Genomic DNA, 17,351 nt, shown 5'->3' on the forward strand with positions numbered 1-17,351 from the left:
TTACAGCGGATGCCGGGTTTGTATTGGCGGCCCCTTCCCCCCAAAGGGTAAACTACCCCCACCCCTCCAGGCTCGCTCCCGTGCACTTAGCCCCTCCTCCCTCCCCCCTCAGACCAGCAGATACATCACTTGACTTATGACCAGATAAGTCAAGGGATGTGTCCCAAACAAATGAATAAAGTAAGATAGTGGACAAACAAAGCAGTTTTGCTGAAGCAATGTATTTAGGAAAAGTCTTACATTCACATTACCAAACAGTATAGATAGGATCCTTGTGATGGGACAACCCCTTTAATGGTAGTGTAAACAGGGTCAAACAGACACTAAAAGTGACAAAGCTCCACAGGTAAATAGTTATAACCTATAACAATGCAAGATAATAAAAAATGAGGTCACAATAAACTATAGCTGATCCTGGTTGATTGCCAGATATCAGAGACATTAGATTGTGAAATAGAACTGCAATTTCTGATGAAATATTCAATATTCTTATAAATAAATCATGATACTTGCATCTTTTTTTAATTAATTTAATTAATTATTTATTAAAAATAGCTCAGAACACAGAAATATCATTAATTCATGAACACAAAAAAAAATTCTAGAAATGCTGAACTGACATAATTTACTAAAACATACATTAACTGTTATCTCTGCAAACAAAGCAGATAGTGCAAACTGTATCCCACTTATGGTCTTATTGACTTGTAAAGTCATGACTAAAGATTCCATCTTCCCATAAAACTGGACTGCAGCCATTGTCAAAAATCATCCTGTATTTCTGTAGTTATTTTCAAAGTAACAGCCTAGAAGAGAGCCAGAAATAACATTGTTATCACTATGTGACAGTTCTGAGAAGCAGTAACATAAGATAAGATAAGGTAAACAACTATGTGTATAGCAGGATAGGTTTCAATAGCATACATTTACAGTATTCTAAGGTTAAGTTCACACTAACATGGGGCTCTCAGTTGTTCGGTTACCTGCAGAAACCAACAGACCCCATGGGCTATAATGGCATCTGCCTGGTGTCAGTCAGTGTTTCCGGTGGAGGTGGTGGGGGGAGTAATGGTGACACTTTGTTTCCGGAAACATGGAAACGGAACATCACCGGATTAACAGAAAGTGTGCCTGGTGTGGTCAAATGGTAAATTAATAGTAAATTTACTAGTAAATTATAAGTTAGGCGGGGGGGGGGGGGGGGGATTTAGTTTTATATTTAATTTCTCATTTATTCCAGACAAGCCCTTCAACTCATAACATAACTTTACATTCCCAGAGATGGCCCGGCTTAGTGATGGTAAAGAAATCTATAAATCCATGATTTTTTCTTTTATTTTAGTTACATATCACAAATCTTTTTCAATTTTCTTTGTGGCGCATGCTATGATTAAGAGGCATGTAGCCTTTAAATGCGTAAGCAATGGTCCACCGCAGATTTTCTCTATCGGTTTTTAATATGAATATTAAAAGTTATTTTTTATGAAATTTCTCCATTTGGTGCTTGAATTTTATTCTTTTTTTAATCCTGTACATGCCTAGCTTTGAGTCCAAGGTGTTTTCTTGGGCAACATAAGGGAGCCTTCACACGGAGTAAATGCTTGTGTATATTTTGAAAATACACGTGTAAAAATAAGACTCCCATTGACTTCAATGATATTTTTTACACGTGTAAAAATACGCCTGTAAAATGTCATTGAAGTCAATAGGAGTCTTTTATACTCGTGTATTTTTACTCCGCGTGAAGGCTCCCTAAATATTTTTGGTTCAATACTTCCAGTGTTAACCATTATTTTTTTAAGACTTCTACAATTCTCCTTGACATGCTGTATATCAGCTTCTTGGCCAAATCCTGACGGATGACAACCCATTCATGTCTATTTAGAGCTTGGAGTGTATCACAATTTTTGTGATTTTGTTTGTCTGTTTTTTTGAGCATTGACATCTGGAGAGTTTCCCGGCCATGGACCCAAAATTTCAATTTCAATCTGATAAATTGAGTTTTTGAATAAACTTGACATATTTAACTATAAAAGTGTAAAAATGTAAACGTATACTTGTACTTCAGTAACCATAGAGAAACTTATACTAAACGAATGAAAAACACTGAAGCAGCAAACTTTGACAACTAAAACTTGTGTCAGGCTTAAAACTTTTAGCCAAACCTTTAACATCTTATAGACATCATGTAATTCTTATATGGTGAAAAGTGGCACCAGCTCTACTTTACGGTAAATAACATGAGTAATATGTAACTTTATTATCAGGAAAAAAGGATTTTTATTGATCCAAGAGTAATTTAGTTATGAAAAACAATCAACCAACCTGAAACTCCTTTATGTAAGTCAAGAAGAAGGTAACAAATCCAAAAGCTACAATCCATTCACAAACTGCACTTGCCTGGTGATATGGAGACGGCTGTCATAGAGAGATAGGTTAAAACACTTGGTAGTTATAGAACATTATCACAAAATAATCATTTACAGAAATGTTTAAGTAATAAATGAGGTTTATGAGATTTTAGATTTTTTTCACATGACATCCATGATGCAACTATGTAAACTAATGTAGGCTACCTATGAGCAGCGGAGTGGCTAAACATATTACATTGTGTATTGTGTCAATGCAATATCTAAGAGCGTGACTGATACAAATACAGAATGCAGAATATATTGGTATCTGATTATGCTGATGGCTCTCAAGCTCCATGCCAGTAACTGCTGTAGCGGGAGACATTCTACTGCACCAGTGGATCCAGGGCACTAGGATAGTTTAAGTAGAACTTGGTAGAAAGGTCAAAACCCAGAGTAAGAACCATATGATATAGTTATATGTAAGTGAACTACATATAGCTGGGGACCTCTGCAACACTATGATGGCGGTCTCTGCTATTTTTTGATAAATGACTATGAGGAATGCATAAAATGAAAGCAAAAAAAAAAAAAAAAACAAACAAAAAATTTTCTACCTCTTCACCAACTTCACAACGGTAAAATTTCATGCCATCGAATGAAGCACATATTATCACTGTTGATGTATATGTTAAGGAGTATACTTTAGTAGGAGAGCGGCATATAGTTTTGTTTTCAGTGTGTAGAGCAACAATAAATACCTTTATGAGTAAGTTCTAGCAATAAATATAACTATAAAGGGTAAAATCCATAGACCAGGATTTATAAAGTGAATAAATGTTACTATACCATACAGTACAGATGATATATGCCAATGTAAGAACATTGCTATTACCCCCTTTATTACAGTCACCACTCCAAGTGATCTTTTTCCATTCAGTTACTGGGGCTACACAGGAATTTAATTATCAAAGCTGTTGTGTGATGAAAGATTACCTTACATAATAACATCATAAGTAGAGATGAGCGAACACTAAAATGTTCGAGGTTCGAAATTCGATTCGAACAGCCGCTCACTGTTCGAGTGTTCGAATGGGTTTCGAACCCCATTATAGTCTATGGGGAACATAAACTCGTTAAGGGGGAAACCCAAATTCGTGTCTGGAGGGTCACCAAGTCCACTATGACACCCCAGGAAATGATACCAACACCCTGGAATGACACTGGGACAGCAGGGGAAGCATGTCTGGGGGCATAAAAGTCACTTTATTTCATGGAAATCCCTGTCAGTTTGCGATTTTCGCAAGCTAACTTTTCCCCATAGAAATGCATTGGCCAGTGCTGATTGGCCAGAGTACGGAACTCGACCAATCAGCGCTGGCTCTGCTGGAGGAGGCGGAGTCTAAGATAGCTCCACACCAGTCTCCATTCAGGTCCGACCTTAGACTCCGCCTCCTCCGGCAGAGCCAGCGCTGATTGGCCGAAGGCTGGCCAATGCATTCCTATGCGAATGCAGACTTAGCAGTGCTGAGTCAGTTTTGCTCAACTACACATCTGATGCACACTCGGCACTGCTACATCAGATGTAGCAATCTGATGTAGCAGAGCCGAGGGTGCACTAGAACCCCTGTGCAAACTCAGTTCACGCTAATAGAATGCATTGGCCAGCGCTGATTGGCCAATGCATTCTATTAGCCCGATGAAGTAGAGCTGAATGTGTGTGCTAAGCACACTCATTCAGCACTGCTTCATCACGCCAATACAATGCATTAGCCAGTGCTGATTGGCCAGAGTACGGAATTCGGCCAATCAGCGCTGGCCAATGCATTCTATTAGCCCGATGAAGTAGAGCTGAATGTGTGTGCTAAGCACACACATTCAGCACTGCTTCATCACGCCAATACAATGCATTAGCCAGTGCTGATTGGCCAGAGTACGGAATTCGGCCAATCAGCGCTGGCTCTGCTGGAGGAGGCGGAGTCTAAGGTCGGACCTGAATGGAGACTGGTGTGGAGCGATCTTAGACTCCGCCTCCTCCAGCAGAGCCAGCGCTGATTGGCCGAATTCCGTACTCTGGCCAATCAGCGCTGGCCAATGCATTCTATTAGCCCGATGAAGTAGAGCTGAATGTGTGTGCTAAGCACACACATTCAGCACTGCTTCATCACGCCAATACAATGCATTAGCCATTGCTGATTGGCCAGAGTACGGAATTCGGCCAATCAGCGCTGGCCAATGCATTCTATTAGCCCGATGAAGTAGAGCTGAATGTGTGTGCTAAGCACACACATTCAGCACTGCTTCATCACGCCAATACAATGCATTAGCCAGTGCTGATTGGCCAGAGTACGGAATTCGGCCAATCAGCGCTGGCTCTGCTGGAGGAGGCGGAGTCTAAGATCGCTCCACACCAGTCTCCATTCAGGTCCGACCTTAGACTCCGCCTCCTCCAGCAGAGCCAGCGCTGATTGGCCGAATTCCGTACTCTGGCCAATCAGCACTGGCTAATGCATTGTATTGGCGTGATGAAGCAGTGCTGAATGTGTGTGCTTAGCACACACATTCAGCTCTACTTCATCGGGCTAATAGAATGCATTGGCCAGCGCTGATTGGCCGAATTCCGTACTCTGGCCAATCAGCACTGGCTAATGCATTGTATTGGCGTGATGAAGCAGTGCTGAATGAGTGTGCTTAGCACACACATTCAGCTCTACTTCATCGGGCTAATAGAATGCATTGGCCAGCGCTGATTGGCCGAATTCCGTACTCTGGCCAATCAGCACTGGCTAATGCATTGTATTGGCGTGATGAAGCAGTGCTGAATGAGTGTGCTTAGCACACACATTCAGCTCTACTTCATCGGGCTAATAGAATGCATTGGCCAATCAGCGCTGGCCAATGCATTCTATTAGCGTGAACTGAGTTTGCACAGGGGTTCTAGTGCACCCTCGGCTCTGCTACATCAGATTGCTACATCTGATGTAGCAGTGCCGAGTGTGCATCAGATGTGTAGTTGAGCAAAACTGACTCAGCACTGCTAAGTCTGCATTCGCATAGGAATGCATTGGCCAGCCTTCGGCCAATCAGCGCTGGCTCTGCCGGAGGAGGCGGAGTCTAAGGTCGGACCTGAATGGAGACTGGTGTGGAGCGATCTTAGACTCCGCCTCCTCCAGCAGAGCCAGCGCTGATTGGCCGAATTCCGTACTCTGGCCAATCAGCACTGGCTAATGCATTGTATTGGCGTGATGAAGCAGTGCTGAATGTGTGTGCTTAGCACACACATTCAGCTCTACTTCATCGGGCTAATAGAATGCATTGGCCAATCAGCGCTGGCCAATGCATTCTATTAGCGTGAACTGAGTTTGCACAGGGGTTCTAGTGCACCCTCGGCTCTGCTACATCAGATTGCTACATCTGATGTAGCAGTGCCGAGTGTGCATCAGATGTGTAGTTGAGCAAAACTGACTCAGCACTGCTAAGTCTGCATTCGCATAGGAATGCATTGGCCAGCCTTCGGCCAATCAGCGCTGGCTCTGCCGGAGGAGGCGGAGTCTAAGGTCGGACCTGAATGGAGACTGGTGTGGAGCGATCTTAGACTCCGCCTCCTCCAGCAGAGCCAGCGCTGATTGGTCGAGTTCCGTACTCTGGCCAATCAGCGCTGGCCAATGCATTCTATTAGCCCGATGAAGTAGAGCTGAATGTGTGTGCTTAGCACACACATTCAGCTCTACTTCATCAGGCTAATAGAATACATTGGCCAATCAGCGCTGGCCAATGCATTCTATTAGCTTGATGAAGCAGAGTGTGCACAAGGGTTCAAGCGCACCCTCGGCTCTGATGTAGCAGAGCTGAGGGTGCACAAGGGTTCAAGTGCACCCTCGGCTCTCCTACATCAGAGCCGAGGGTGCGCTTGAACCCTTGTGCAGCCTCGGCTCTGCTACATCAGAGCCGAGGGTGCGCTTGAACCCTTGTGCACACTCTGCTTCATCAAGCTAATAGAATGCATTGGCCAGCACTGATTGGCCAGAGTACGGAATTCGGCCAATCAGCGCTGGCCAATGCATCCCTATGGGAAAAAGTTTATCTCACAAAAATCACAATTACACACCCGATAGAGCCCTAAAAAGTTATTTTTAATAACATTCCCCCCTAAATAAAGGTTATCCCTAGCTATCCCTGCCTGTACAGCTATCCCTGTCTCATAGTCACAAAGTTCACATTCTCATATGACCCGGATTTGAAATCCACTATTCGTCTAAAATGGAGGTCACCTGATTTCGGCAGCCAATGACTTTTTCCAATTTTTTTCAATGCCCCCGGTGTCGTAGTTCCTGTCCCACCTCCCCTGCGCTGTTATTGGTGCAAAAAAGGCGCCAGGGAAGGTGGGAGGGGAATCGAATTTTGGCGCACTTTACCACGTGGTGTTCGATTCGATTCGAACATGGCGAACACCCTGATATCCGATCGAACATGTGTTCGATAGAACACTGTTCGCTCATCTCTAATCATAAGTAATGTAAGTTGTGACTATAAGTGTTGCAAAAAAAAATTGAACACTATGTTCATGTTTGGAGCAAAGCCCTTTAATATGCCAAATGTACGCCTCAATCTCCAATCCGCATCTCTGCCGCCATATTTTGCCGATTTATTAAAACTCATGGCAGGTGTAGATTTCCATTCTGGCACTGGGACCTCTAACAGATTTAAGAAGTGGCCATTTGGGCCATATATTAAGACTGGTGTACAATATACCAGTCTTAATAAATTTGCTCCTATGTACGAGTATATATATATATATGTATATATACATATATATATATATATATATATATATATATATATGCTCGTATATATGTATAAATAGTATGAAAAGAGACATGTATACACTAAAACAGTCTGAAAAGGATACTAGGAAATAAAGCAATTATTGATATCACAGAAATGGTCATTCGTATATAGCAGGTCCCCTTTTTGCTCCATTGTGGACAGGCCTTAAAGGTGATAATGGACTGAAGAAATATATACGCAATCCCACAGATGAAGGTGAGGAGGGCGCCCACATCATGCACTGTTGTAACAGATGTCTCCTAGAAAATAACACACAGGTTATGGCCAGGCTACTGCAAGGTCAGATACACTATCAAAAAACCACAGGATTACATAATGTTATGTAATAATGAGACCCAGCCACAGTAAGTGGTGCCGCAGAGGGTGCCCTCAGTTCATCACTTCCTGCCATGGTTTATCACTTTCTGCCTCTTCTTCACAAATCACACATAGCCTTCATATACAGTGGCATGCAAACGTTTGGACACCCCTGGTCAAAATGACTGTTATTGTGAACTGTTAAGCAAGTTGAAGATGAAATGATCAAATGGCATAAAGGCATAAAGCTAAAAATTAAACACACTTGTCTTTAATAGCAATATCAGTGTATTATTTTGTTTGAGTACAATTTTAGAGTGAAAAAGGAAAAGGAGTACCTTGAAAAAGTTTGGGAACCCTTGTAGATTTGTGTGCTCAGATAACTTTGACCAAGGTCTCAGACCTGAATTATCCAGTTAGGGTTATGGCTTGTTCACTATCATTGTTAGGAAAGACCAAGTGATGAAATTTTTTTACAGCTTTATAAATACCCAGCCTCCTCTAACCTTGTGCCAAAAAACAGCAGACATTGGTACTTCTAAGCAGCTGCCTAGCACTCTGAAAATGAAAATGGTGGAGGCCACAAAGCCGGAGAAGGCTATAAGAAGATAGCAAAGCGTTTTCAAGTTGCCTTTTCCTCAGTTTGAAATGTAATTAACCCCTTCCCGACATGCGCCGTAATAGTACGGCGCATGTCGGGTCTGTAACTATGGTGACCGCTCGGGAGCCGGGCGGCCGCCATAGCCGCCGAGTGTCTACTGCTTTAAGAAGTAGACAACCGGCTCTAATGCCTCCGATCGGTCCCCGGACCGATCGGAGACATTAACCCCTTCGACGCTGCGGTCAAAGGCGCCGGAGGCGCCATTTTCCCAGCGGCGCATGGATGCCGCCATTTTGCCCGGGATCGCCGGCTCCTGGAGCATGCTCCAGGGCCGACGTCATGTTGCCATGACAGCCGGGAGCCTGTACAAGGCTCCCAGGCTTGTCTGCAAATTGTCTCTTTTGCAGGCTGGTCTATGCAGCCTGCAAAAGAGAGGATGATTTTTTGCAATGCATTGCAATGCATTAGCATTGTAATGCATTGCATAAGTGATCAGACCCCCTGGGGTTCAACACCCCTAGGGGGTCTAATAAATGCAAAAAAAAAATTTTAAAAAAATTTAAAAAAAATATAAAAAGTATTAAAAGTTCAAATCACCCCCCTTTCCCTAGAACACATATAAAAGTAGTTAAAAACTGTGAAACATTTACATGTTAGGTATCCCCGCGTCCGAAATCGCCCGCTCTACAAATCTATAAAAATATTTTTCCTGTTCGGTAAACGCCGTAGCGGGAAAAATAGTCAAAAGTGCCAAACCGCCATTTTTTCACTGTTTTGATTCTGATAAAAATTTCAATAAAAAGTGATCAAAGCAATAACATTTCCCAAAAATGGTAGAACTAAAAAGTATACCCGGCCCCGCAAAAAAAGACGCCCTATGCATCCCCGTACACTTACGTATAAAAAAGTTACGGCCGTTGGAATATGGCGACTTTTAGAAAAAAATTTTTTTAACAGTTTTGGATTTTTTTTAAGGGGTCAAAATGTAAATAAAACCATATAAATTTGGTATCCCTGGAACCGTACCGAAACACAGAATATAGGGGACATATCATATTGGCTGCACAGTGAACGCTGTAAAACCAAAGCCCGTAAGAAAGTCGCAGAAATGCATTTTTTCTTCAAATCCACCCCATTCTGAATTTTTTTCCTGCTTCCCAGTACATTATATAGAATAATTAATGGTGGCATCATGAAGAAAAATTTGTCCCGCAAAAATTAAGACCTCATATGGCTCTGGGAGAGGAGAAATAAAAAAGTTATGGGGTTTAGAAGGAGGGGAGTCAAAAACGAAAATCAAAAAATGCCATCGGCGGGAAGGGGTTAAAGGAGCTCTATCGTATTTTACGGCGTATTTTACAGCGTATAAGACGACCCCCAAGTTTTCCAGTTAAAATATAGTTTAGGATATACTCGCCGTATACAGTAAGACCACCCCTCTTCTGTGGGGTACCTCTTCTTAATGCACACTTACCCCTTGGCATACTCTTTAATGCTTTTTTATTTGCTTTCCAGTCCTGAGCCATCTTTTCACACTACTGCCGCTGTCCGCCCATTTGAATGGGTTGTAAAGCAAACCGCTGGTGTCCATATGCGGCCTCTCTGCCTGGAAACCTTTTTTTTGCACGGACAATCTGGCGGGGCCAGATTTACTGTAGTTATACCATTTTGGGGAATGTCTATTGCTTAGATCTCCTTTTGTTTAAATCGGATGCGAAACTTTTGATTTTGACGTTCACCATACAGGAAAAATATTTTATAAGTAGAGCGGGCATTTTTGAACACAGGGATACTTAATGTGTATGTGCATCACAGTATTTTTGTACTTTTATATGTACTCTAGGGAAAGGAGGTGATTTAGAACTTTTGTAAATTATTTTTTATATGTTTTTTTTTTTTTTTAACTTTTTATTTATTTTTTTTAACAACCCCACTAGGGGACTTGAACCTGAACAAGTGTATTGCCGTCTATGGGAGATTCTGTACATTACTATTGCCGCAACCAGCCGGTATAGTAATATAGCTATGATAGGCCTGGGAGCTTTCAGTAGGCTCCCGGCTGTCATAAGAACAGGTCGGCTCTTGAGAACTCGCCGTGCAGCAGCTGGCCTGCAACTTTAAAGGTATGAAGCCGGTGGGGACCGGCCCCGGATGTGTTTTTGAACTTTGGGGGGGAAGGGTTAAGTTTTAATGCCCGCAATTATAATGCATTCTGCGGGCCTCTAATATAGCGGAGACCCGGTTGCTATGGCAACCGCTCTGCAGCAGAGCGGTCCCCATTAGCTTTACATACCCAGCATCCACTGTAATAGCACAACGGATGCTGTGTAGGCTGCGGCCAGAGCATCACTCCACTCCTGCCGCTGCAGGAAGCTAGCGGCGGCAGGAGCGTTGCGATCCATCTCCTCCGCCCCCTGCCCCATCGTATACCTGGCGTATAAGACGACCTCCAACTTTTCAGAAAAGTTTTGGGGGTTAAAAAGTTGCCTTATTCGCCGGAAAATACGGTAATCACATCCTTGCATAGTCTTTAGAAATGCTATTTCACACCTACCTTTAGTATGTAGATTGCCTAGTGTATGTAGATTGCCTAGTGGTTTCTGAATAAGTCCGTTTTTATTCATATACTAATGAGCTTCCAGCCAGCACAGGAAGTTCTCAGCAGCCTCCTCTCTGCTATTATCTCCTATGTGTGTGTGCAAACAGGAAGCTGAGTCATCATCAGCAGCAGCCTGTCCTGTATACACCCATAGGAAACAATAGCAAAAGGGTGCACGATGCATCGTGCACCAGTCTAATTAGCATTTGAATAAAAACGGACTATTCAAAAACCACTGAGGCAATCTACATACAAAAGGTAGGTGTGGAATAGCCTTCCTAAAGGCTATGCAAGGATGTGATTAGTTACAATTGACTTTTTCCAATGATAGAGCCCCTTTAAGAAATGGCAGTTACAGGAACAGCAGAGGTCAAGATAAGGTCTGGAAGTTCAAGAAAAAATTCAGAGACAGCTGCTCATTGGATAATCAAAGTGGCAAATCAGAACCACTGTTTGACTGCAAAAGACCTTCAGGAAGATTTCCTGACTCTGGAGTTGTGGTACATTGTTCTTCTGTTCAGTGATACCTGCACATATATGGCCTTGATGGAAGAGTCATAAGAAGAAAACTTCTCCTGCGTCCTCACTATAAAATTCAGGGTTAGAAGTTTCCAAAAGAACATCTAAACAAGCCTGATGCATTTTGGAAACAAGTCCTGTGGAAGGATGAGGTTGAAATAGAACTATTTGGCCACAATGCTCAAAGGTATGTTCGGAGAAAAAAGGGCACCGAATTTCAGGAAAAGAACATCTCTCCAACTATTAAGCATGGGGATGAATCAATCATGTTTTGGGGTTGTGTTGCAGTCAAAGACACAGGGAACATTTCATGGGTAGAGGGAATAATGGATTCAATGAAATTTCAGCAAATTGTTGAAGCAAACACCATCTGTAAAAAGTTGAAATTGAAAAGAGGTTGGCTTCTACAAATGGATAATGATTCTAAACACATGTCAAAATCCACCACAGACTACCTAAAAGGGCACAGGGCCACACGGTGGCCTAAAAGGGCACAAGCTGAAGGTTTTACTATGGCCCTCATAGTCCCCTGATCTGAACATCATTGAAAATCTGTGGCTAGACCTCAAAAGAGCAGTGCATGCAAGACAACCCAGGAATCTTACAGAACTGGAAGACTTTTATAAGGAGGAACAGATGAAAATCCCCTAATCAAGAATTGAAAGTCTTTTGGCTGGATACAAAAAGCGTTTACAACCTGTGTTACTTGCCAAATGGGGTGCTACTAGGTATTAACCATGCAGGGTTTTAATTGTTTTGTTATTTTGAAAATATAAAATATGGAAATAATATTTTTTTTCCAAAAAATACACTAGGAACGTGTCATCTTTAATGTCTTTTGAAGGTCATTTCATCTTAAACTTGCTTGAGGTCCCCTTCACATGGAGTAAACGCGCGTGTATTTTGGCAAAATACACATGTAAAAAATACACGTGTAAAAATCAGTCTCCCATTGACTTCAATGGCATTTCTTTTTACACGTGTAAAAAAACACGTCAAAATACACATCAAAATACATGTGTAAAATGTCATTGAAGTCAATGGGAGTCTTATTTTTACACCTGTATTTTGCCAAAATACACGAGCGTTTACTCCGTGTGAAGGAGCCCTAACAGTCCACAATAGCAGTCATTTTGACCCGGGGTGTCCAAACTTTTGCATGTTTCTGTATCATATGACTTGTAAGGACATAAAAACATTACAGATTACAGTGTACATACAAGTCCTAACTCATTTTCCTTTATGACCAAAGATAGACTCTTTGAAATTTTACCTTAGGCTCAATAAAGGAAATTACTCAGAGTTATCAGATTTACTGTAGGATCTGTTCACTGTTTTTTATTATATGCATAGGTAAAAAGAAAAGGATCATTTTAGACCCAGATTGTATCACTAGCCATATACTGATCCTGGTGGCTGTTTACATCATGTTTTGATCATCAGTTTAACTGATCAATTGTATGGATTTGTATTATAAGCTAATGCTAAAAATGGATGTAAATGCTGATCACCCACATACATAGTAACATGTATCTATTCACATGTCCAATTTTTTTAACTTTTTAACGGTTTTCAAAATAAGTGACATGCGTCAAAAGATCTTTTTTAACTAATGTAAAATGGTCTAACATCCTTTTTATGTCTATTGAAAACAGATCAGTGGATTGGGTCAAATACGAAGTACCAATGAAATTCACCGACCGCTAAAATCTGATGCATAACGGATAGAACAGATACAACATGAAGGTATGGTTTTTAACAACCTTTAGATGTATTAGAAACTTCACAGTTGTGTGCATAAGGCTTAAGGGTGGTGACATGGTTGCGGCTATAGCTGTATCCAATCCCTAGGCCACTGATCCTCTATAAGTGAAACACTGATGAACCTTAGTAGCATTACATTACTGACCATGCAGTTATGTTGTTAAGGCCGGGGCCCCAAGTGGTGTAAACCTCTGCAGTCTACCTGGAAAAAACGCTGAGGAAAAAAACGCGATACATGGCCACCATGGTTTTTCCCACAGCGCTTTTTTGATGCAGCCCAATATGTGGGGCGCATAAGGCTTGCAATAAAGCCTTTATTCATAACTGAGAATAAGCACAAACCAGCAACTACTGTTACATGTAAATTACATTTGATAGTAATATATACCGTATATATTTTTATTACCACATTGTATGGGAAATGTATTAAAATTAATATAGGAAACCTAGAGGTGTTGTCCCTGGCAATGATTCCGCTTATTTATTTATTTATTTCAAAATACCTTAAGAAAATAAAATCCGTGAACTGGTTGCTATGGGTTATTCCGCTAGATTTAATATATTTCCCATATTGTACTAAGGGTTGGTTCACACTAGCGCTTGTATTCCGTCCGCAACGAGTCCGCATGGAGACACCCCCCCCCGAACGGAATACCAACGCTAATGCAAGCGCTGTGCAGTTAAGCACACGGAGCCCATAGACTATAATGGGCTCCGTGTGCTTGCCGCGCACTGCCCGCACAATTCATTCGTGCGGGCAGTGCGCGGCAAGCACACGGAGCCCATTATAGTCTATGGTCTCCATGTGCTTTGCAGGCACATCGCTTGCAATTGCGATTGCATTCCGTCCGGAGGGGTCTCCATGCGGACTCCTTGCGGACGGAATACAAGCGCTAGTGTGAACCAACCTTATCTTGAGTATTCATTATTAGACTTTCATCAACTAACCCACCTGAAAAGAAGCCACAATGCCCATCCCAATGCAGCCAAGTATTCCTATAAGCAATGATGTCAAGTTGAACCAGTAACTCAGAAAAGAGATTCTCACATTTTGGGCCTGGATTATTTTATACCTTGCATACATTGTGGCAGCACCTGGTGTAATAGAAATAAATATGAGAGTAAATAATACAGTAACAGAGTCTAATAGAAAGTCAAACATGTATTAGTCATAAGATATTTGGCAACAGATTTATGACACTTTGTAGACCATAGCAAACAACACAGCACAACTTTCATATTATGAGAGCAATATAAGATATAAAAAATGCCAACGTAGACCTAGTCTCTCAGTGTGATGCGGACCATTAAAGGGCTCTATCAGCAAAATTATGCTAATAGAGCCCCACATATGCGTGAATAGCCTTTAAAAAGGCTATTCAGGCACCATAAATGTTATATTAACCCCCGTTCCCGTTTTTAAATAAAAGCATAAAAACATATATGCAAATCTTACCGAACGTGCACAATGCCATGTCATCTTCAGGCACGCCTGCCTCTTCTATCTTCTTGGAGCGACGCCCTCTGGTCCCATCTCTTCTGCCAGCTTCCTATGGGTCTTCTTCCGGCTTCAGGTCTTCAAATCTCACGCCTGCGTAGTAGCACTTCCCTCCGAATCGCTACTGCGCAGGCTCACTCGCCATTTTACATAATGGCAGTTCACAAGCGTGCAGTACGCTCGTGTAGTTCTACGAGGACTGGCAAGTGAGCCTGCGCAGTAGTGCTCCGGAGAGAAGCGCTACTACGCAGGCGCGGGATTTGAGGACAAGAAGATGGAAGAAGACACGGAATCAGAGGGCGTAACTACAAGAAGACAGAAGAGACAGGCGTGCCCGAAGATGACGTAGCATCGTGCATCCCCGCCCATGGTGCATGTTCAGGTACGATTAGTATATATGTTTTAATGCTTTTATTTAAAAACGGGACCGAGGGTTAATATAACATTTACGGTGCCTGAATAGCCTTTTTAAAGGCTATTCACCCATATGTGGGGCTCTATTAGCATAATTTTGCTGATGAGATCTTTTAACAAGGGACACTTACCTAACATGGCGGTGACACTGATCATAAATCCAAACACACCACTTTCTGGAATACATGTCCCGGTGTCACTGCATAAGAAACAAATGTATACAAACTGAGAATGAAAACAGTCTCCATAATGTAACAATAACTACAACTAAAGTGTAAGGCCTTATTCACACAATCATATTTTGCAGACACGTAATCTCCATGATATTCACGGACGACATCCCACCCTTCTAATATGTAGGTGGTGAATTGTCTGTGGTTAATACTGTTATAACATCTGTGAAAAACAGATCAACATTATTTTTCATTTCATTTCTTATACTTTTTATGCCTCTGGGCCGGCGAAAAACGGATAACACATGGATGCCATCCGTATTTTTTCACAGACCTATAGACTCTCATTGGTGTGAGGGTAAGTTCACACGGAGGAAAGTGGAGCGCAATCTGGCACGTATACACGTGCCGGCAGATGACGCGCTCAAAATGCTCCCATTCATTTCAATGGGAGTTGGGATCCTATACGCCGCGTTATTTTGCGGCCGTGATGGCCGTTTTGCATCTATACCATTCTGGTTTTGATGGACGAATATTATCCATTTTACATCTGCTTTTAATAGGCATAAAAAAAAACTGATGAATTTCATCGTTCTTTCTTCTTTGACCTCAACTATTGATCTATTTTTAACAGATGTAACTCAGATGTCAATCCATTTTACATCCATTAAAAACAATGTGTTTTTATGATTGTACGAATTTTTTATTTTTTTATTTTTTTTTTAATCACTGTCTACACCAGGGGTCCTCAAACTTTTCAAACACGGGGCCAGTTCACTCAAAACACTGGAGGGCCAAAATATTTCACCTCAGGCGGCAAAAAGGCTAGGTTCACCCCTGCTCCTCAGTATGCCCCCACCCCACAGTATTATATGCTCCTCAGTACCCCCCACTGTATTATATACTCCTCAGTACCCCCCCACACTGTATTGAATACTCCTCAGTACCCCCCCACACACTGTATTATATACTCCTCAGTACCCCCACTGTATTATATACTCCTCAGTAACCCCACCACTGTATTATATGCTCATCAGTACCCCCCAACCCCACTGTATTATATACTCCTCAGTACCCCCCCACTATATTATATGCTCATCAGTACCCTCCCCCCACTGTATTATATGCTCCTCAGTACACCCCCCCTACCCCACAGTATTATATACTCCTCAGTACCCCCCCCCACTGTATTATATACTCCTCAGTAACCCCACCACTGTATTATATACTCCTCAGTACCCCCCCACTATATTATATGCTCATCAGTACCCCCCCCACTATATTATATGCTCATCAGTACCCTCCCCCCACTGTATTATATGCTCATCAGTACCCTCCCCCCACTGTATTATATGTTCATCAGTACCCCCCCTGTATTATATGCTCATCAGTACCCCCCCTGTATTATATGCTCATCAGTACCCTCCCCCCACTGTATTATATGCTCATCAGTACCCTCCCCCCACTATATTATATGCTCATCAGTACCCTCCCCCCACTGTATTATATGCTCATTAGTACCCTCCCCCCACTGTATTATATGCTCATTAGTACCCTCCCCCCACTATATTATATGCTGATGAGCATATAATACAGTGGGGGGAGGGTACTGATGAGCATATAATACAGTGGGGGGAGGGTACTGATGAGCATATAATACAGTGGGGGGAGTACCCTCCCCCTCATCAGTACCCTCACCCCCTGTATTATATGCTCATTAGTACAATCACACCCACACTGTCATACTTACCCATGAAGAGCCGCCGTGGTGCGTCCTCCTCCTTCAGACTGCAGGAGCGATGACGTCATCGCGCCTGCGTCGGGGGCAGAGGTCACTCTCTGTAGTCAGTGTAGGCCGCGGTCGGGCGGCCCCTGACAGCTTTCAGTTGTATGTGCAAAAGCACATACAACTGAAAGCAGCGATCCGCTCACTAACGGGGAATCGGATTGCGATCCAGGCGACAGCGCGGGCCACATGTGGCGGGCCGGATAAATGTCCTCGGCGGGCCGCATGTGACCCGCGGGCCATAGTTTGAGGACCGCTGGTCTACACACACAAAAACTCGACATCCAACACAATATCCACCCATCGCACTGCTGCATACACAGTACAGATACACACATCTGTACAGAATACACATTTACAGATCAGCACTATTGTACATGAAGTAGGTATACACACACACACACGACTCTGCTGTATACCAGTACAGTAGCAAATGCACACAGCTCTGCATTAGGCATCGTAAACCAATTTTATTCACGACTATACGGCCCTGTATACAAG

At 42.5% G+C, this 17,351-nt stretch overlaps 1 protein-coding gene across 1 annotated transcript in view; it reads right to left on the bottom strand.

Moving 5' to 3' along the window:
* Positions 1–690: 690 nt before the first annotated feature.
* Positions 691–17,351, bottom strand: part of DRAM1 (DNA damage regulated autophagy modulator 1) — a 31,439-nt gene continuing 14,778 nt past the window's right edge. The window contains exons 2-7 of the mRNA XM_075274569.1: positions 15,023–15,090; positions 13,932–14,074; positions 7,261–7,438; positions 2,969–3,027; positions 2,326–2,418; positions 691–806 (exon numbers count right to left, since the gene is read on the bottom strand). Of these exons, the coding sequence (XP_075130670.1) occupies positions 762–806; positions 2,326–2,418; positions 2,969–3,027; positions 7,261–7,438; positions 13,932–14,074; positions 15,023–15,090 (586 nt within the window). The 3' untranslated portion in view covers positions 691–761. The remainder of the gene's footprint in view (positions 807–2,325; positions 2,419–2,968; positions 3,028–7,260; positions 7,439–13,931; positions 14,075–15,022; positions 15,091–17,351) is intronic.

The sequence above is a fragment of the Leptodactylus fuscus genome, chromosome 5 (genome assembly GCF_031893055.1).
Source record: "Leptodactylus fuscus isolate aLepFus1 chromosome 5, aLepFus1.hap2, whole genome shotgun sequence".
Classification (NCBI taxonomy): Eukaryota; Metazoa; Chordata; class Amphibia; order Anura; family Leptodactylidae; genus Leptodactylus; species Leptodactylus fuscus.